The 21,520-nt window shown below is 48.1% G+C and overlaps 1 protein-coding gene across 1 annotated transcript in view; it reads left to right on the forward strand.

Moving 5' to 3' along the window:
* SYN3 (synapsin III) overlaps positions 1 to 21,520 on the forward strand; it is a 392,583-nt gene that overhangs the window by 350,129 nt on the left and 20,934 nt on the right. The window contains exon 8 of the mRNA XM_004589565.2: positions 19,039 to 19,181. Coding sequence (XP_004589622.2) covers positions 19,039 to 19,181 — 143 coding nt within the window. The remainder of the gene's footprint in view (positions 1 to 19,038; positions 19,182 to 21,520) is intronic.

A 21,520-nucleotide genomic window follows, 5' to 3' on the forward strand; every position in this document is an offset into this window, starting at 1 on the left:
CCTTTGCTAAAATGAACCTGACATTGGCTTCCTGTTGTCTGTGACTGAGGCCTACAAGATCCACCCCAATTTACTGACTCCCCAAGAGCCCTTGCACATCACACATCACCTCACCCCCTTGAGCCCACCTCCTACAACCAAATGTTCTTTTCCTCCTGTGGGTGGGTCATGGGTCATTCCCCTGAAAGCTCAGGCTGCTCCCACAGCAATGGAAAGAAGAGCACCTAGGAAGCTCACCTGCAGACATGGCCCAAAGAAACAGCAATCCAGGCTTAGACAAGCAAGAGATCTGTTTGCTTAGGTTGGTCTGTTTTCATTACAGATGAATGAAATCCTGCCTGGGAGGCCCTGGGGCTTCTTTATTTCTCCAGTTGGGCAGGAAAGGGAATAGGGCGGAGCTGCTGGGTGAGGAAGGGTTGACCAGGACAAGTTCAGCGTCAGAGTATTCTGTGACAGACCAGGCAGAAAGGGAGTGCTAGGGAGGCACCTGGCTCCGTCCCACCATGGACAATCACTGCATGGGTAAATAAAGCCCCAGCAAGCCAACCCGGACAGTTCTTTGCCTGAAGGTTGGATTCTTCAACCTCAAAGATGAGATTTGGCAAAGAGTCTGTTAAGCAAAGAAAAGGCAAACCTGCTAAGCTCTTGGAGGATCCTGACAAAGCGAGGGTATCATGCAGGGCAGTCGGGGGTGGTGGGGAGTCTGGCTGGGAAAGTTTCACCAGGACTGGCGCCACTTGCTGCCTATTGTGTGAGATAGGCGCAGCAATTGAGTCAGTGCCTGTCAGAATTGGGGCTCCAGCTTGTCTCTGTCAGATTGAGGCATTTCTGTGTCAGATGACAGAATCACTGGATCTCAGGCTGGAACAAGCATTAAAGGATATTCACGCCAGCCTCATGCTTGACTTCATGCCTATGATACGCTTTTCCGGCTGGTCAGTCATGCTGTAGGCTCAGTGTTGGGATGGAATAAGAGGATGGAATTTGTGCAATCCAAATATCACCTTAGTTGGTACAAATAAGGATCCTGAAGAATGCAGTCCACGTGGATATGTCGATGCAAAGGCCGAACATACTGAAGATATTGTTAGGAAGTTTCACCCAAGACGCCACATGCAGTGAGTCCACACGGGACTCTTTATTCAGGTCTTTATTCAGCGCAGAGAGGCGCTGCCATGGAAAGGGGAGAAAGCAGCACAGAGGGTGATGGCCGTGGAGAGGGGCCGGAGGCAGAGAGAGAGCGGAGAGGAGAGGAAGAGAGACAGGACTCCTGCCATATGGCAGAAGGTTGGTGGGGGCTCCAAGGGACTCAAACCAGGAGAGAGGGTGCCACAAGAGTGCATCAGGGGGAGAGGAGGAGCAGGAGAGGGGGAGGAAGGGGAGAGAGGAGGAGGATGAAGGGAGGGGAGGAGACAGAAAGAGAACATAGGGGCGGGTATTGGGAGTCCAAGATCATAGAGTTTGGTACACATGGCTGAAGGTGAGGCCAGGGATACTGGGCCACAAGGGATTGGTGGATAGGGCTGTCAGGTATGGGGCTATGAGGCTGGAGGAGATCAGCAGAGAACAAAATTGGGTGGGTAACTATATAGCATGAAGACTACAGAAATTAGACCAAAACCTGTACTTTAGGGGAACCTAAGCGGGCATCCAAAATGGGGTCTCTTTGGTCTTCAGGCCAATACTTGAGTCACTCCTCATAGATTTGACTGCCAGATTCATGTAGACATTTACTAATGATACAAAAGGGTGGAAACTTAATCTAACTATGGTGCCGGAAAGTGGGTCCTAAAGTCACTGGGGATGTAATCTTGGCAGGTCGTTCTGGGAAGGTTTCTTATAAAGGCCTGTGTTCACCCAGTTGTCCTCTCTGCCCCAGCTCACCATGTGCGTCCTCCCTCACTCATACTCCAATGCTACTAGCTGAGACCAGCCTGGTCCTGGCTGTGACCCTCCAAAACCATGAACCAGAACGTACTTCCTTGCTTGCCAAGTAGATTGTATCAGGTATTTTGTTACAGTGACAAAAAAGCTGACTGATAAAACATACAAGTGAGTGCTCAATATTGAACTCCAGAATTAGACAGACTTATGTACCACATAAGGGTAGCATTATGCCTCCCTCTATGGGAAATCGACCTGAAAGCTGAACATTTGGGGAACAGAGATGAAATAAAAGGTGAGATAGAGAGAAATGAGGATGTTTTCCCAATATCTCCTTCAAAGCTGCCAATCAGAACATCGCCCTTGTCCCCTTCATGTGGAAGGAGGCTGTAAGAGTTTGCAAATCATAGCTTTCGTCTGGTGTCTTCCTCTTTGTCGAAAGTACTATGCTGCCCAAGGAAAAGACTCAAGATCCCCAAGTCTCTCCAAAGCGAAAAATTTCAGCAGCAGCAGCAGCCATCCAGCCATTCAAGGACTTCTTCCCTAGAGACTTAACCCAGGGACCAGCAAAGCTAGTTTGGGCAGCAAGTAGCCAATAAATGCACTGACCCTGAATCAAGATTATTTGGCAGCAAAGTCATGGAAATTTCCACCTCAGACCGGTTTTAATGCTCTGAAGGCCTGGAGCTTAAATCTCAGAGAAGTCGCCAAGGCCGCAGGCTCATTCCATTCCTGCTGTTGGTCTTAGGACCACTTTCCTTCTTGGGCTGCTCCTCTGTCCTGTGTCTGGGATGCATGGGTCCTTTTCACATCCTCTCAGAAAACAGGAACTACCAGCAGGAAGGCTATGTCTCCTCTGATTGACCCAGACCCATCTATGGTGCATGTCACAGAGCACTAGGAAGGCCCCAGATCTGCCCTTGCCCATTTCCGGGGAAGCACAGAAAGGGGGGGGGGGGTCTCTCCTGCTTACAGTCACCCAACCCAGAACCTCAGAATCATCCTCCTTCACTCTTGCGTCTTTCACACCTCCCATCATCCCAGTCAGCAAGCCTTCCTCAGTTCTACCTTCAAACCTTTCTGGAGTCCACCATGCTAGTGCAAACAACAGCCATCTCTCATGTGCAATTTTAAGCACCTTCTAACGAATGCCCTTGCTTCTCAGTCCTTGATCTAACCTTAAGTTGGATCATGCCATTCCCCTGCCCTCCTTACTAAGGAAAAGTTAATGGCCTTACAACAGCTCTGTATTCGACCTGCCTTCCTGCTGCGTGGTCCCTTGGGACCACCCCATGGCATCCACACTGCTCTCCAAGCCCAGTTTCAGCATTTGCTGTCCTGCACCACAGACTGTGACTGGTTCCTTTACTTCCTTTAGGTCTCTGCTCAATACCCCCTACTACGGATGACCCCAATAACAGCCACACCCTGACCTACTCCCCTGAGTCTAATTTGTTTTCCCCATAGCACTCATCTCCACTTAACACACCTTGTATTTGTATACTAGCTTCTCCTTCAACCCCACCAATGCGTGGCCTGCCTGTGTCTCCAGCCCATAACACACAACAGTGCCTGACTTGTAGTATGGGCTCCATAAACATTTGTCTGGTGAATGACTGGCCTGCAGAGTCAGATTTCCACGGAGTCTCAGCACTTGTATATGCCAGCTAGAAGTCTGCAGCCAATTACATAACCTTGCTGGGCCACACTGTTTTCCTGTATTAAACAGGAACATAATAGGACTTACTTCATAGGATTGTTATGAAAACTAAATGAATTAATATCAGTTCATAGAACAGCACCTGGCACTTAAAAAGCACTCGCTAAAGGTAGCTGTCATCATCCATCACTGTTGTTATTATCGTCGTCATCTCCATCATTACTATTATTGATTCACAGGCTGAATCACATGGTCCCAGCCCAATGCCCCACCCTGACTCCCAAACCTCTTCTCTCCAGCCAAAGCTGGTGATTCAGGTGGTGGCAGACTGCCCTGTGAGTCAGCCCTGCACCCTAGCCGGGGTCTCCTGGCACAGACTGCCTTGGCCAAGAGGCCCTGGGGTTGAATCATCATAGCCCCAACTCCAGCTACAGGGGGCACCCTGGCCATGGAGTCTGGCTGGGAGAGTTTGCCCTCCTGGGTCCTTCCAGGAAAAGATCAGGCACCTGCCCCCTGGCACTCTCAGGGACTGTACTCTGCCAGCTCATGTCCATCTGGCAGCCATGCTGGCCACAGAACCAAATGTGGGCAAAGGAAGAAAGATAGCAAAAGTTGCCTTCCACTCTGCTTCCACACTAGAACCTGATCTGGGACAAATCATGACATTCAGAGTCCATCAGACTTAGGTTCAAGTCCCTATGACCTCCACTTACCCAACTTGGTGACCTTAAACCAGTTTGTCTCTCCTCTGCACCTCAGCTGTAAAATCAGGAGAAGTCATCTCCCTGACAAGATAACTAAGAGGACTTAATGGGTCTAACTTCCACTAAGCTAACTTCCAAATCCCAAATTCACTGGCCTTCTCTGCACTACAAGGTTTGTAATGGGGAGAAAGGATCTCCTTCCCCCAACTTTCCTCCTAATTCCCATGCCCAACTTCCTACAGGAAGAGGAAGGGCAAATTGAGTCATTCTTTGTATGTTCATTCAAGGGTTACTTACTGAGCACAGACTAGATGCTATGTGCTGTGTCAAATCTTGGGTGTAGAAGTCGTGGTGCACCAGCATCATGGCACAGTGAGTTCAGCTGCTGCATGTGGTGCCAACATCGCATATCAGAATATGGGTCCAAGTCCTGGCTACTCCGCTTCCCATCCAGTTCCCTGCTAATGAAGCCAGGAAGGCAGCAGAAGATGGCCCAAGTACCTGAGCTCCTGCTACCCTCAAGGAAGACCCAAATGGAGTGCCAGGCTTCTGGCTTCAGTCTGGACTGGCCCCTGCTGTGTGACCATTCGGGAAGTGCACTAACAGACAGATGATCTCCACCCACCCCTTTCCAAATAAGTAAATAAAAAAGATTTATGGTCTAGCAAGAGAGAGGTAATTTATAAGTGAGCAAATAAATATCCAGTTACAAGCTCTCCCCATTCACAGGCAGGAGGGGAACATGTTGTTGAAAGAGAGAAAAAGGAGCTATTAGAGGAAACTTCTGAGGTGGAGGTGTTTGAGCAAAGGCTTCAAGAGTGAGAATGAGCCATGCGCTGAACAGAAGGGAAGACTCTCCCAGACAACCAGAACGGGGCTTGCAAAAGCCCAGAGAAGGAATGAGCATGGGCTGTGCACGAAGCACCAGGGGACTGGCATGTCAGTGTCAATGGCATGGGCAAGGGCAGAGTGGCACAGGCCGAGGCTGGGAAAGAGCTGGGTGAGCCCGGGTTCCCCTCCTGGGCTTTCCTCCTATGAGGCACCACAGCTGTGCTTTGCCTGATGCCATTGTCTGTAAACAAGATCACCTCATAAATTCTCTCCAGTTTTATAGTTGTTTACTGGGTCAAAGCTTGCCTGGATACATCATGGCCAAAAGCCGCCTGGATCTGTTTCCAAAGATTAAATGAGATAATACACCCAAAATGTGCAGTGACATTTCTGGCCCAGCATGAGTACTGTATACAAACTAGGTAAGACCCTCTGTCGGAGCAAATGGGGAACCAGTGACATCTGAGAAGCCAGTGGCCCCGAGGAATGGGGAATTTCCAGTTTCCTCTGTATCCGCAGCACGGAGGAAATCAGCCTCCTGCCCGCAGCCTCCTGCGTGTCTGTAACACAGTCCTACAGACCCCCGACTGAACCAGCTGTGACTGGGAACCCCTCAAGAACCATGCGGCTACCTTACTGTCCTTTTTTAGTCCAACGCTCAAAGACTATTATCTTTTCAGACTTTACACAGTGAGTTTATCCTTGCTAACAAACTCACCCTTGCTAACTAAACCACCTGGCAAACCAACCCCCGAGAGGCTGAGTCTATGATCCCAGCACATCGATCCTGAATCCTCCTTCAATTTTCCTGAAAGATGCCTGGTTTAAAGTGTCACATGGCTGTTAGTCATGAAGATTGGGCAGCCTGTTCCAACAGAGACTTTGGCCAAAGCCCCAAAAGTTGTGCCGTGTGGTTCACAGTTTCCAGAGGGCCCTGAGACACCAGGATATTCTGCATGTTCAAGGGAGACACGACAGTTCTCGACCACTGTCAGACATCATGCAAATTGCCACCCAAAGGAGCCCAGCATTTCTAATTCAAATGCCAGGTTCCTCTCGGTGCTGTTACAGTTCAGTGAGGAGTGAGATTTTGAAGGTGGTTGTGCTCAACAGCAAGTGTCGTGTGGCCGTAGCCTCGAAACAGAAAGCAAGGTGCTAGCATCTAGTCTGATCCCAGGGTTGGGTATTTGTGCAGTGCCCAATAAACATATCCATCCCAGGAGGAGGGAAGAGTCATTATCTAGGACTGAAGCCAAAATAGTGTGCTTTTTTTTTTTCTCATCAATTATTGAGTGATTAGGACATAATTGCTAAATAAGCTATTCGGTGCTTAACTACTTAATACATTCAACTAGTATTTCTTTTGGTCCAGGAAGACGGTGAGAGGGGAAACACACACACACACACACACACACACACACACACACACACACACACACATCCAGAGATGGTCTCTGGGAATATGGGAAGCCCGAGACCCTCTCCGTGTCAGGGGTCTGTGATCTCCGTGTCCTCTGACTCAGATCCCTGATGCCAAGCTCAGGGGTCATTCTGAGCTAAACTCCAGAGCACAGCGTGGTGTTGAAGTCAGAGACCTTTGCTAACCCCACCTGGCAAGGCCAGGAGCTGCATGCCTGGTGAAGAATTGACTGGAAGATGAAGCAAACCTTGAGCAACGTGCCCCGCTGCCCCTTTTCACCCCATTTAACCAGCTTCTCGATGAGCTGATACCATTTCGGAATGAGCTGGATGCACACTTTCCTGTTATAAAACAGAAAACAAGCACCCATGGGTGCGCCAGAGTTCTGGGTTTATTATCTCGAACTAGGAGTGGCCTGGCCATCCAGCTGGCCCTGACAGCCCCATGTTGCCAGAAAGAAAGCCCACAGAACAACTAGTCTGAACTTACTGTTATTTTTGGTAGATGCCTTCCTGATGTTCCATTGATTGGTGAATAACTGGTCTACTATGTGACCCCACACAGTTAATCTGCATTTGAGATAAGCAAGTGTTTGTCAGCCACACACGGCAAGATGGATCATGCTCTCTAAGTGGGCCTCTGATGAAGACATGGTACACACGGGTTTGGCTGGGACAGCAGCTGCTCACACTCGCGTGAAATGTTTTCTAGGCAATTGAAGCAGAGCCGTGAACTTGAGTCGCTCATGCATTTCTGGATTGGGGTTGCTTCCAAGCCATTTTCTGGGAAGGATCTTGGCTCCATTCCCCAACTTCCTTTCCAAAGGAAGATGGAATTGCCACTTTCTCAGGCACAAAGCTCATTGAGCCCTCAGTTTCTGTGAGAAGATTTTAAGGCTCAATTTTCAGTTAGGGCTGTGAGTTCCCTCTGATGTTTCAAAATCAGGGCCCTGGCATTTCTTTGTCCCTCTCTGCCTAGTATATCTCCCCAAAGCAATTCCTGTGACTAGCCCCTTCTTTCATGCTTTCTGCAAATACACATTGATACCTACTGTGTGTTGAGACCTATCCTCAATTTATGGGTATTAAGAGGACTAATCATAATAATCATGACATTTACTGGATGCTTGTAATGAACCAAGTATTTCTTTAAATGATATGTTTGTAACACCTGATTTCATGCTCAACAAGAGAACTTTCCCAAGCTCACATAACAAATCAGAAGTGGAGCTAAATTTGAACTTGCATGCTTTAAGTATTTATTTTCGTTAAAAGCAAGAATTACTGAGAGAGGGAGGGACAGAGAGAGAACCTTCCATCCACTGGTTCACTCCCCACACGGGGGTAAAGCTAGAGACTGATTCAAAGTAGGGAGTCTGGAGTTTCTGGGTCTCCCACATGAGTGTAGGAGCACAAAGAATCAGAGCATCCTCCCCTGCTTTCTCGGGCCATTAGCAGGAAGTTGGATCAGAAGTGAAGCAGCAGGAACTAAGACCGTATGAGACGAATGCCCATATGAGATGCCAGCACTCAGACAGAGAATTAGTGTCTAGCTCCATGACATTGCATTCCTAAGCACTCTGTTATGTTGGCTCCCCAGCAAGCTACAGGAGGTGGTCGCTGCTCCTGCAGGTCTACCTTTTAGTATAAGAGAAAGACTGTAGACACAAAGTAACAGATGAGTCATTTCAGATAGGCACCAGGGATAAGAAAAACAATGGTTATCAGCCAGAGGAATTTAGTAGAGATTAACAGACAGAAAGGAGTAGCTGGAAAAGCCTCCATGGAGAGGTCCTCCAGAGGCAATAGGGTATTTGGGAAAATTGTCCCAAAGCACAAGGGCTGAGAGGCAGGGACCGCTGTGACTGAAGGCAGCAGAGATGATGAAGGTCATGGCTTTCGGCCTGAACACTTTGACCTCTGGATCTCAAGAGCACAGATGGCTCGGCCCACTGGCACACATGCTCAGGAACCCCATCAGACACATGCTCCCGGGCAAGAGGTGTTTCAGAAGGAAGCGGTTGCCTTGGTCCCATGGGAAATGACAATGCCTGGATGACCGGACAGAGATGGCTCTGACTCTTCTTCAGCTGCAGCCCCTCCCACCTCACCCCACCACCTCCAACCACCATCAAAGTTGGCCTTGATCCTTCTCAACCCCCACCCCCCGTGTCCATGGCAGGCTTTGCACTCTGAAGCTGAATAAATTCGAGGGCAGGTCAATCCCAAAACCTTCAGATGCCCCAGGAGTAACCAGCACAGGTCCATAAAACCCCATCTCACTGCTTGGCATACATACAAAGCCACTTCTAAAAGCTAAAAAAAAAAAAAAAAAAGTTTATTTTAGTGCAAAAGGTTTTAAATCCGTGTACAGAAAAGGCTTCAAAAAGTTCATGGAAAATGTGTATTATGAAAATACTGCATGGATTTCAAAAGGTTTTTCAGCAAAATAAACTTGTCATCTAATTCCTTTTATATTACTTCTTGGAAATGCCCCCTCTGTGTCCCGTGGGTGCTCTTAGCAGAGGGATCATGAGGAAAGGGTAGGCGGATACAACTTTCTCCAGGGAAATTCTCATCTCAAATATTCCCTCTGATGGCGATTGGTCAACACAGGGGTGTCTGTCAGTTCCGGCCATGGCAGGGTCCAGCAGCCTCTTTGTTGTCTTGCCCCAGCTCAGATTGAGGTCATTGGTACATCCCCTTATGTTATTATGTTCATAGAATGTTTCCAGAGAATATAAAGAACTCTTATCACCAGGAGGTATGTTGGAGTTAGAGAGACATTTCCTTTGATGACACATAGGTGTATGACTTTTGCAAATGTAAAAATCCACTACAGAAAACAGATCAAATTTGTCTCTAGATTGCATGGCCACCTCAAACTGTGTTCCTCGAGTCATGGTTTAGGAGAATATGACATGCCTTTGCTGAGCTCTTCCACCTTAGAACTCATAAGTTAAAACCCTAATCCCTACGCGATGATGTTTGGAGATGGAGCCTATGGAAAAGAATTCAGAGAGGTGAAGCCACAGGATCAGGCCCTCATGATGGGATTAGTGGCGTTGTACCGAGATGCCAGAGAGGCGCACGAGCCAGGGATGGACCTTACCTGAATCCTGCTCTCAGGCTCCCGAGCCTCCAAGTAGGCAAAATAAGTGTCTCTCATTTAAGCCCCATATTCCATGGGATTGTGTCATGATAGCCCAAGCAGGCTGGGACGATAGCCCACACATAGGAATATTCTAAGAAACATGTAATCATGGAAGAGCATTGTTGAAGCTGCCCTTCATCATAGGTAATGGTATCCTAACTAAGAGTGATTCCAGGAGTGTTAGGGTGATTTTACTCTAAGAACGGTTCTAAGTCTCTGGAATTTAGGACATGTGGTTCCTCATCCTCCCAGGGAGCCTAAATCCAGTCTCCTTTTCTTAGGGAAACCCACGAACAAGGAATCTCACCCAGAGCCATACCTTTCCAAGGGCACTTCCAACCTTGTTCCCAATGTAGTGCAGACCTCACCCTTATCCTCAGTCTCCTTTCTGCTTGATTTGAACATTTGATTATGGAAATGTTCAATATGTGCAAAAGAGGAGAAAATCTCAAACCGGAATCCTATGGGCCTATCTCTGAGTTCCATTATTGTCCACTGATGACCAATTTTGTTTAGCATAGGCCTCCACAGGTCCTCCAACACCCCTGGATACTTTTATCAGTTTTAAAAAAATAAGAGCTGATTCTTATGCACACTTCTAAAGCAGTTAGTTCAGCGGATCTTGTTCAAAAGGCAGGGTCATCATCACTGAATAATTCCTGGACGCTTTCATCACCCCCACTCTGCCATTAACAGCCTCTGCCCACTCCCTCTTCGGCTAAGTCCTTGGCAGCCCTTCCTTAACTTTATCTATGGATCATAGATTATATTAAAGGAAATCCCAGCTATTGCATCATTTCACCCATAAATATCTCAGAGTGCATTTCTAACACATAAAAGCTTGCTTTTTTCCTTTAACATAGCCAAATGCCATTATTGCACGTCAGTCGTAATAATTCTTTAATCTCATCTAACAGAGTCAGTGTTCAATAGCCCCTGCTCAATTACGTAATCTCATCATATATAAGCACAGCCTTGCTATTCATACAATTTACATCATTTGGATCAGTAGCAGTTCCCCTTCCTCTGCTTTTTCTTTTCCTGTCATCTACCTGTTAGACAGGATGTCACTTTTGCTATAGAATTTCCTTTCTTCTGAGCTTGAAGCTTGACTGATGACTGTTTCACCACTGTCAGCCAGTGGTGAGGGATGGAGATTTTGTTTGCTACAGGTTCCGGGCTTGGGCAAGAGCACCGCCTCCGTTGAGGTGTGCATTTCCCTTCCATACCTTTGGGGATGTCAAGACTGACCTGTGAGTTGAGATGTTGCCTGTTCGGTCCACATATCGTGATTTCCCAGCTACTCTCTCCTTCCCCCACCTCCACTCTCACCCCACTGTCTTGGCATTGAGCACATCATTGTGTTGGGGGCTGCAGAAGGAGAATGTTCTTAATCCTGCATGTATTGGGTGGAATTCATCTCTTTATTGACCATTTTAGAATAGTGAGGCTGTGCCTTAACCTCCTCCAAAGGTGACCAAGGGCTTGTTCAAAGTCACTGGTTATTAACAATTTGGTATATAATTCAACCCATTAAAGTCATTTGTTTTTCTGATACTCAAATGGTCACATCTTTGGCTGACTGGAGCCCTTTCAAGTTGATTCATGTGTCATCCTGGCATGATAATGACTCCTTCTAGTAGGCTAAGGTATTCTAACGGCATCTTATGCATTTCCTGCCCCAAACCTAGAATCTGCCATTCCCCCAAAGAGCCCTGATTAAAATCATTAAAATAAGGGCTTTTAGAGACTGTAATCTGAGTGCTAAATATGTTCATTACGATCTTGTTGGCGGTTGCTTCTAGGAATTTTAATGAACTCAAGAGAAAATGTATTTCTTGAAGAAAAGTGCACATCATAAATCCATACTGACATTTTGAATTAAACTTTCAGATTGTAAAATTGTTCTAAGCTCTTTGGGATTTCAAAATTGCATCTCTTTTTCCTTACACTTAAAAAATCTGGCTTCTACTAGCATTAACATTATTACTATCATAATAATTTTTTAAATAGCACTACCATCATTACTTGTATAATATGCTAAATATTTCTTAGCAATTTTTTAAAACTCCTTGGTTTGTTTTCCACTAGAGACATACTCTTACTATTGAATTTCCTTTTATTTTCCTACACAACTACTTATGGACCATTTGCTGCATGCCAATAACTGACCAGGCAGATGCATGTAAAATCACTCTTTATAATCCATTCCTCATACAAACTAGTTCCAGACCCTTTGCTACCTTGAAATGCCCTCATTTGACAATTACTTCAACTACATGGTGCCAGAAGAATTCAATGTGCTCCGAAAACAGTGTCACCAGCATAAATCCGATAAGCCAGTCCCCTACCTCTATCCAAAATACCTACCCACTCCCGCCCAGGAGCTTCGACACTCGCTGTTCCTTGTCCTGTATGGTTCATGCTCTCATTTCACCCGATTTGCTGCTCCAGCACCATCTCCTCAAACTGTCCCTCCAAGTCATCATCAGTGAAGTTATTCCTCCTGTTCAGCATTCCTCACTCACCTGGTGCTAGAGCCCTTCCACCACGCCCCAACCCCATCATCTCTTGTCCTTCCTCCCTGCCTTCCCACCAAAATGTGAGCTCTTCAAGGACACTGTTGCATTTTATGCACCTGTAAGAGCACCTGGGGAACCAGTATTCAATCCATTTGGGTGGTAAATGGATACACACAGTATTATTAGGTACGTATTGAGTGCCCATTCTACCCAGACCATGCCTGAAGACTTCTTCCAGACACTGTGCTACTGGAGGCCAGAGATACAACAGGGAATATGCTACTTATGATTCTTAGCTAAATGGAGCCTGGAGCCTATTCATCATCCTGTAGCCATGAGTGTGGCTTAACACGAGGTCAGCTTTTACAAGACCTGTATGAGCTTGTCCTCAATTAATACCCCCGGGTCATTTTATACACAAGATCCTAGTGATATCCATGTCCCAGCGGAGGACTTCACACTCACCATGCTAATGGCCAGTTCTCTTGTGTTCACCTTGGTTGTGTCTTCTGACCTGTCCACCAGTCCTCTCAGTTCAATGTCACACATGACTTTGGTCGGCTCATCTATTCCTAATTCCAGCTGTTTGGCCTTGCTTAAGGCACCTCTCCAATATTCAGTTTCCTGATTAGTGACATAGGATAATAAAAAGTATCTTACAGTGTTTTTACGATTTTTAAATACAATTGCAAATGTCAAAGGACCTGCCTGGCACAGTGTCCAGCACCTACAATGTCTTCAACAATTTCTGTAGTTTAATAGAGATTCTTTACTTACATTGGAAGACCAACAAACACTGTTTTGTATACTTAGTTATCCAGCCAGCTACAAGTCTATCTCCTTTCTGATGTCTGCGGGATATCACAAGGATTATCCAGCCCATCAGAGTTTCTGGAATATGTCAGATGCTATCCAAATATCTGTGGGATAAACAAATGACTTGGCCAAATGGCCAAATCCATCTGGGGATTAGACAAGGAGTAAATTCATTCATTCATTCACTTACACATTCTCTAATTGTTGAGCTTTTGCTAGAGGCCAGACATTGGACCACCTGTTGGAGGCCCAGGATAAGTATTTTACACTACTTGTTCCTGAAAGGACATATGGTAAATTTCTAAGACACATTACATACAGGATACTCAAGAAAAAGCTGAGCAATGGCTGTTGCACTTGTAACTAAGGAAACAGAGGCTGACATATGAGTTTGTGTGCGGGAGGCTCCTCGTGACAGCATTATTTGTCCAAGAAGACTTTCTGTAGACACAAGGGCCACAGTTTGTATTCTCAGAGGCTCATCATTTCCATCAGAAGCCCCTTAGAACTAGGAGAGGGCGTAGACTCTGCAAAAGGGGCATACAGCCTGGAGACATGGTGGGTAGAAATGCTTTTCTGGCTGTAAAGGATATTTGGCATCATGAGGCTGTGGGACGTGTTCCCATGAGGATGGTGCAGAGACTACAGTCCACACACTCACCACCAAGGGACTGGCTGTGTCAATAGCTATGCAGCCCATAGTGGAATAGTTTGCTGTTATGGAATGACATGGAGTTGAGTGCCTGATTTCTGCTTGGGATGAGACAAGCAGGGTGCAAAACGATGAGCATGCCATGCTACTAACAAGAATTTCTGGCAGGGAAGACACATGTTTGCTCAAAAAAAAAATGCAGTGATGGGAGAAACCAAAATCACTGGTCACCTCCAGAGGGAAGAGAAGGTGGAGGAAAGGAGGATAGACTGATGATCTCTCGGTATATGGATGGCTCTTGTTTGTCTGACTTTTGCATCAAGCAAAATGTGGTTGTATAATACACAATAAAAGGGGAGAAGGCTTTCCTGAAAATAGAAATCAAAATGAAGTGACTTTAGCCTCACAATGTATCAAGCTGGTGGCTTTCACCTACAGGGAAGAGTCACTTCCAGGAACTTTGAGATAAAAAGCCGAGTGCATAGATTTCTGTGTTATTCTGGTTTCTTGGACAAATTGATTATCACCATTGCCCATAAGGCAGGAGTTTGCAACTAACCTGCTTGACTTCCCTGTCCACTAGACAATGAGAGTGGCCCAGGAGGGTGAGTGGTTGTTGTGATGCAAACAACAGCACACTGGACATTCCCAGATAAGCTGGGAACTGCCTTGTGCCACAGTGAGCTTCCTGGATCAGAGCTATTCAATCAAGCAGAGGACAATGCATCCAGCTGACAAGCGATGCTCTTTCTCTAAGCTGGAATTCCACTTAGGAAGCCTCAGAGCAGAATCCCATTCAGAAGTCTGTGAATTGCATCCAACCACACCCTCTAATGTCTCAGCCCCTCTGCTTCCATGCTTCATTCACTCACCCTCAGGACAGGGCGCACACATGCAGACATGTGCACACACATCCAGGAAGAAGGCAGAGAGCGCAGAGGGCGGGGGAGAAGCGGAAACAAGGAGAAGAGGGAAGGTAGGAAGAGAGAGAGAGAGGGAAGGAGCTGAAGCTGAAAGCAGGGAAGAAAGGCAACGCTGAGCAGGCCTCCAGGAGATCCAAAGGCGAGAGAAGGGAGGGGAAGAAGCAAAAGAAGGAAGAGGAAAGAAGAAAAGCAGAAGAAGAGGGAAACAAAGGGACAAAAAGGGCGAGAGGTGGGAGTGAGAGAGAAGCAAGCAGAGGTGGATGGGCGAGGGGGAAGCGGAGGAAGAGAGGAGAGCAGGGTGGGTGGGCGTGACCCTCGGGAGCCAGGGAGTTCACAGCTGGTCCCCTTCCCACTGGCAGCTCCTCTGGGCAGCACATGGGTGATCTTGGATCACAGCTCATTTAGGACTTCCTGTTTTCAGTTTGTCTTTATGAACCCTTGGAGGGGTTTCCAGCCAACAAATCAAGCCCCATGCCAAGTCGCCCTGCCCAGGCCAGCGGCCATTCCTCCAGCTGCTGTCCTCAACGCCCTCTCACCCCACCTACCCTCTGGGGCCTGCCCACCCTCCCAGGCCCCACCCAGACTCCAGAACATTTGCCCCCTTTTCTGGAGTTCTCCAGGACTCCTGCTGGGAGCCAGGGCCCTCTGAGAGGGTAGTACCAAGCCCAAGCACCTACCAAGAGCTTCACCTCATAGAAGATCAGCATTCCAGAGGCACAAGGCCCTTACCTGTTTCTGAACACCCTAGTTTTCCTGCTGCTTTCTCCTCCCCTTCCCAAATTACAGCTTTCTTATATTCAGTCCAACATCACATCCGAAGCACTTGCAGTGTGTAGAACACATTACCAGGAGTGAGATAACTGTCCTTAAAAAGCACATGGTCTCATGGGAAGATAGGTATGGCTAGAGGGATGCAAATAATTGGAACAGGATTTTTGGAGCCTATTTGGGAGGTTCCAGGTAAAGAAAACAACAGAAAATGACAAGGATCGTCTGGTTGGGGCTCTGAGCCTCTGGGACAGCCAGTGGAAGAGAGACCTGGCTTCCGATGTGCTTACTTTAGAGGAGGGAAAGATGGCAAACCTCCCCCCATACCACTCAGACTAAAGCAGGAAAAGAGGAGGCTATCTACGGGAAGCTAGGCTGAAGATTATGAATTAGGCCACTCTGTCTACATGTCATCGTTTCACTTTCCTTTGTCCACCCTGTGAAAGAATGCATGATGCACTATTGGGCTTCTTTAACACTTGAGACAAGGTCCAGCTGCCAAAACCCACACTTACAATGGCTTAAATCAGCTGAGACTTTGGCTCCCACCCATGGTCTGGGCAAAAGCAGCCCAGGCCTGGTCTAAGACTTCCTTGGTTTCTGGAACCCAGACTCCTTCCAGCTTGTTTATCCTCCACCCCTGAGGTATTGTGCTCAGCCTCAAGGCCCAAGATGTTCCACATTTCACTCAAGGGAAAGGGAGCCTTTCCCTTCCCTGGAGAGTTCAAGTCTTTCTTCTACTCACATCCCATTGGCCAAAGCATGATCACGTGGCCACAGAGAGATGCCAGGGTGATGGGGAAGCGAACTGGTCATCAGATGCTTTGTGGCTGAGGGGAAGAGGGAAAGTGACACTGTGGGCAACTAGTTACCTGCAAGGAAGCCAACGGTGCATGTGCTGTGCTAGAAACCCAAGATATGGATGCTGTAGTACCTCCCAAAGCCACCAATGAATGACAAATCAGTGAATGAGATAAGCCAACCTTGCCAGCTCTCACCCACATGCTTTCATTTTGGCAACTGAAACTCTCTCTACCAGCCTCCAAATGTTGGCCAAGGATGCAACCCCAGGACTCTCAAAAGAACATGAAAGGAAGAGGACTGTGAAAAAGTTACCAGAAAGACAAGAGACCTGGAAGAGATAGACAGTACAGAAGTCAACCTCCAAAAAGTTCACTGGAAAACTACAGAGGGCTAAGGCAGGAGATCAAAGCAACTTCATGGTCTTGGCCAAAGTTGAGCTTGGCCAAATTCCTTTCCATGGAATGGTGGGGAGTGAAATATAAAAAAGACTGAGTTAGGGGATGGGATATTCACAGAGGCCAGGAGTAGACAGAAGCTGATTGTCAAGGAGGTAAAAATGGTGGAACAAAGAATCAATGACAACCAAGTGATTGAAAACACACCACAGAAATATAGTTGGGGCTGTTCTAACAAACACCAAACTGATGGTCGTGTGAACAAGATTGGTACGAGTTTCTCTGTAAGAGGTCCTCTAAAAGGCTGAGTGTACACAGTCCAGGGCTTGGGGGTTGAAGTGTCCGGGGCTGGGGGTTGTGTTGTCCAGGGCTGGGAGTTGGGGCGTCCAGGGCTTGGGGTTTGGGTTATCACAGTGTTGGAGACACAGATCATGTTACTACCCAACCCTTCTCACCAGGTAGCTTTCATCTCCTGGTCCTCTCTGCCTACCCATGCTCAACGCATCATGTCCACATCCCAATCAGAGGAAAGAGGGAAAAGAAGATGACCTGCACTTTCAGGTCCCCACCCAGCAGTTGTTCACATAATATCCATGTTCATTTCATGTTCATATTCATATCATGTTCATATCCACTCAGCCTTCCTTGGCCAGAACTTGGAGACTTTACCACACCTACCCATAAAGGAGACTAGAACGACATAAGCTTGAGGAAGGCAACCAGGAGACCAGTTAAAACTGAGGGGTCTCATTCCTCAAGAAGTGGGCATAGTCAGCCATCATAGCTTAAAAGCCTGGCACCGAGGGAGGGGCCAAGCCCTGCACCGCAGCTTGGGAGCACACATGGGTTTTGTGCAGAGCTCCAAGTGAGGAGGAGCCAGGGAACTCTTGCCCAGGTGCCTCACCTTCTCTGCTGAGTGGGACCTAGAGTTGCCAGAAAGGCCAGGACTCTTGGAGGGTCGGAAGAGAGAGAGCTTGCTGGGTCTCCCTCCAGCCATTGCTCAGTCTGTGACCATCAAACAGGCTTGCATCTGTGTAGATCAGGAGCCCATTCAAAGCAAAGCTGTGCCTTTGGGGTCTCAAGTGTATTTCCCAGCTCTGTGCTTAGCTGCTTAACGCCCTTGAGAAGTCAAGAAAGCAAAGTTTCTCCATCCAGGCTAAGGGCCACAGGAGGACTGCAAAGGACTTTGCAGGCTGTGGTGCTGGTGCCAGTGAGAGTGGGCCTGGTAGTGGGAGGGATGCAGGCAGGAAAGTGCCAGGAGGGAGCTCGTGAGGTGAGAGGGTGGCACCTGGAGGATCAACCTCCCTACCCCATTGCTTCCCACTAGGTACCTGGACAAGGTACAAAGAGAGGAAGGGAACCACTCCACCTGGGGAGAAACCTCTGGTCGGGGTGTGGGCTCCGCCAGAGTCTGGCATGGTGTCAGCACTGCCTTGATGTAGGGGCTGAGGGTGGCCAGGGAGGGGAACCCCTTTTGAAATATCAGGGCCCCACAGCCAGCAGGAGGAGCAGCCGCCCAGCTGTCCACAGCCGCTGAGAGACCGCCTCTGTTCTGTCCTGAGATCACTATCACAAAGCTTGGCCTCGTGCCCTGCACTTGGCCTTGTAAGCTCTCCTGGGGCCTCACCCTGACCCCAGGACACCACCCCATTATCCTGGCCTTAGCCCAATAAGCAGCATGAGTTTCTCCCCTCTCCCTACCCCTGGGACCTTTGGCCTAGCAAGTTAGTAGTCCATACACACACACACACACACACACACACACAAAACGTACAAGCATAAGCTCCACAAACTGCATACCCCACAAGCAACACACAACACGCAACACACCACCCAGGCATCCAACGTACCACACACACACACACACACACACACTCCACATGAACACCAACAGACATCAGTCACGTGCAGGCCTATCTTACACATAATGTTCCACAATGGGAACACATCCTAATCTCGCTGCATCTCGAATCATACCCTTCCCTTCATTCTCTATACAACTGCTTAAGTGATTTTTCTAAAACATGAATGCAACTACTTTTCAGTTTAAACTTTTTCAGTGACTTTCTAGAATTTTCAGAACACAATTCTCTCTCTCTCTCAGAACCATCAGGGCCCTGCACGACCTGCTCTCCCTGACTGCCCAGCCGTCCCCACCCCACTCCCCCTCAGCCAGAGGGAACCTCCATCTGTTTCCTACAGGTTATCATGCCCTCTCTACAGCATGGCCCCCACAGCACTCCAGAGAACAGCCTGCTCTTTGGACTGTCTGCAAGGTGTGTTCATCCTCCCAACCCCAACCAGAGGTCTCTCCCCAGGTGGAGTGGTTCCCTTCCTCTCTTTGTACCTTGTCCAGGTACCTAGTGGGCAGTGAGTCTCCTGTGCCTATCTCCCTCCTGCCCCACAGAACAGGTGATCTCACAGGCCTTGTCCCTGGAGATGGAGTTGCCACTCCTGGCATCAGGTAGGTGCTTGGCGATGGCACTCACCCCCTCATCTCCCACAGATCAAAGTGGAAAACCAACATGACTACCAAGACATCACCAGTGTGGTGGCCATGGCCAAGACCTATGCCACCACCGAGGCTTTCATCGACTCCAAGTACGACATCCGGATCCAGAAGATCGGTTCCAACTACAAGGCTTACATGTGAGTCCCTGACACGTGGCACGGGCAGGAATGGTGGGAGAAGGCTGTGGGAGGGACAGAGACGGCAGGCTCATGTGTCCTGGCCTGGCCCCCTCCACCCAACGGTCATGCCTGCTCTGGTTCCTCTCAATTCTCTATGGGTCTTGTCTCAGCCGTCTTCTCCAGCCAGTGCAGCTCAGGGCTGTTCTGTCTTAACTTCTCCCAGAGAATTCTTTTCTCTGGCTAAACAAGGGCAGGATTCCCTCAGAGAAAGTAAGATGAGCGCCATGTTTGGGGGGGAGGGGAGACTGCAAGAACATACTGGATGTTGGGCCCGGCGGCGTGGCCTAGCGCCTAAAGTCCTCGCCTTGAAAGCCCCGGGATCCCATATGGGCGCCGGTTCTAATCCCGGCAGCTCCACTTCCCATCCAGCTCCCTGCTTGTGGCCTGGGAAAGCAGTTGAGGACGGCCCAATGCGTTGGGACACTGCACCCGTGTGGGAGACCCGGAAGAGGTTCCAGGTTCCCGGCTTCGGATCGGCGCGCATCGGCCCGTTGCGGCTCACTTGGGGAGTGAATCATCGGACGGAAGATCTTCCTCTCTGTCTCTCTTCCTCTCAGTATAAATGGCTGTAATAAAATGAATAAATCTTTCAAAAAAAAAAAAAGAACATATTGGATGCCTGTGTTCAGAGTTGAGGCTGAAAGAGAAATTGAAGACAAATCAAGGAGGGTTTTGAATGCCTTGGGTGAAGGGTTGGGTTTCTCTTCCAAGCAGAGGTGGGGTGGTGTGATCGGCACGGGGACTGCACAAAGTTTGTGGAAATTGAAATTAAAGGATAAGTTTGAGGAAAGCATTTGGCCTACTGGGTAAGACCCTGCATCCCACATCAAAGTGCTTTGGGCCAAATCCCAACTCTGTTTCAGATTCCAGTCTCCAGTGTCTCAATGATGTGCATGCTGGGAGACAGCAGGTGTTGGCTCAGGTGGTTGGGTCTCTGACACACCCATGGGAGATCTGGATTGAGTTCCTGCATCCCGGATTCTACCTGGCCCAGCCTCAGCTATCACAAGGATTTAGAGACTGATCCAGTAGATGAAACCTCTCTCTCTCTCTCAATTCAGTTCTCTTAATATATACATTTATTTTGTTGCCAAAAATCTTCAAATTCACATGTAGTTTTTTGCACAATACATTGGCACTATTGAAGACCCCTAGGGCCTATAAAAGTAATGGTTCTGAGGCCATCAGCTGCAAAGGGCTATCTACAGAACCCAGTTAGGAAGTTACATCAGTTATCTCTGCCTGAAAATAACAGAAATCACGCTTGACTAACTTGCTTGGGTTCTTAGGGAAATACATTAGAAACTTGTAGGTGATCAGAAACTTAAAAAAAAATTCCATTGAATTATCAATTCCAGGAATAGTAGGATCCAGGAAGCCCCAGGAATCTGGATAGGCAGAAATAATAACCAACTTCAAAGCACACCTGCAACTAGGAAGTGAATCTACCCTAACCCTCTTCACTGCTGCCCTCACAAGTGTGAGTCCCTGGAAACGAGGCTGAGGACTCCAGCTGGGGTCAGGTGTGTCAGGGTTAGAAAAAGGCGGAACACCAAAAAGAGAAGTAGAAGGGTGGCATCTAGAGGAAAAGGAATGAATGCCAGGTAGCAAATACAGCCCACCTTGATGGGTTAGCTAAGGTGGGGTATCCTGGGACTGTGACTGTAAGAATGAACATGAACCCTAGAACAGCTGCAAGGTTCCAGGCTTTCCAGCAATCTAATCTGCCCCAAGACATCTCTGCCTCTCACACTGGGAGGATTGAGTTGGTGTCACTTTAAATGATGATGTCCTTGGCAGCTGACACTGCCTGGTTAGCATGCATTTATGAAGCACTGACTGTGTACAAGGCTCCATATTTAAGAACGGCCTTAAATATGATTCCTGGCAGTTGAAGGTTTCCCTGTCAGTGTGCTTACATGTGACATAGCATGTATCCTAGACCAGGGCAGGCCAACACCAGCTCACTGGCCAAATCTAGCTGCCACCTGATTCTGGCAGGGCAGTCATGCACAGCCATTTATGTGTGGCCCACGGCTGTTTTTGCCCCCACCTGGATTTCCTAAAACAAGAGCCAGAGGGTCATTTGCCAACTGTACAGTCTCAAGCAACAGCTACTGGGATCTGTCAGGACATGGGAAGGTGACCTAGAAAGAAATATTCCCAGGGTTCCAGGATGGAGACAGCTCTCAGAGGAGAATGCTGCTCTGTCTTATCTCCCCTTCCCTCCCCTGGGCAACCCCAGAGCCAGTGCCACCCTCAGATGCCCCAGGCTAAAAAGCTCCCCTCCTCCCTGT

The sequence above is a fragment of the Ochotona princeps genome, chromosome 15 (genome assembly GCF_030435755.1).
Source record: "Ochotona princeps isolate mOchPri1 chromosome 15, mOchPri1.hap1, whole genome shotgun sequence".
NCBI classification, from domain to species: Eukaryota; Metazoa; Chordata; class Mammalia; order Lagomorpha; family Ochotonidae; genus Ochotona; species Ochotona princeps.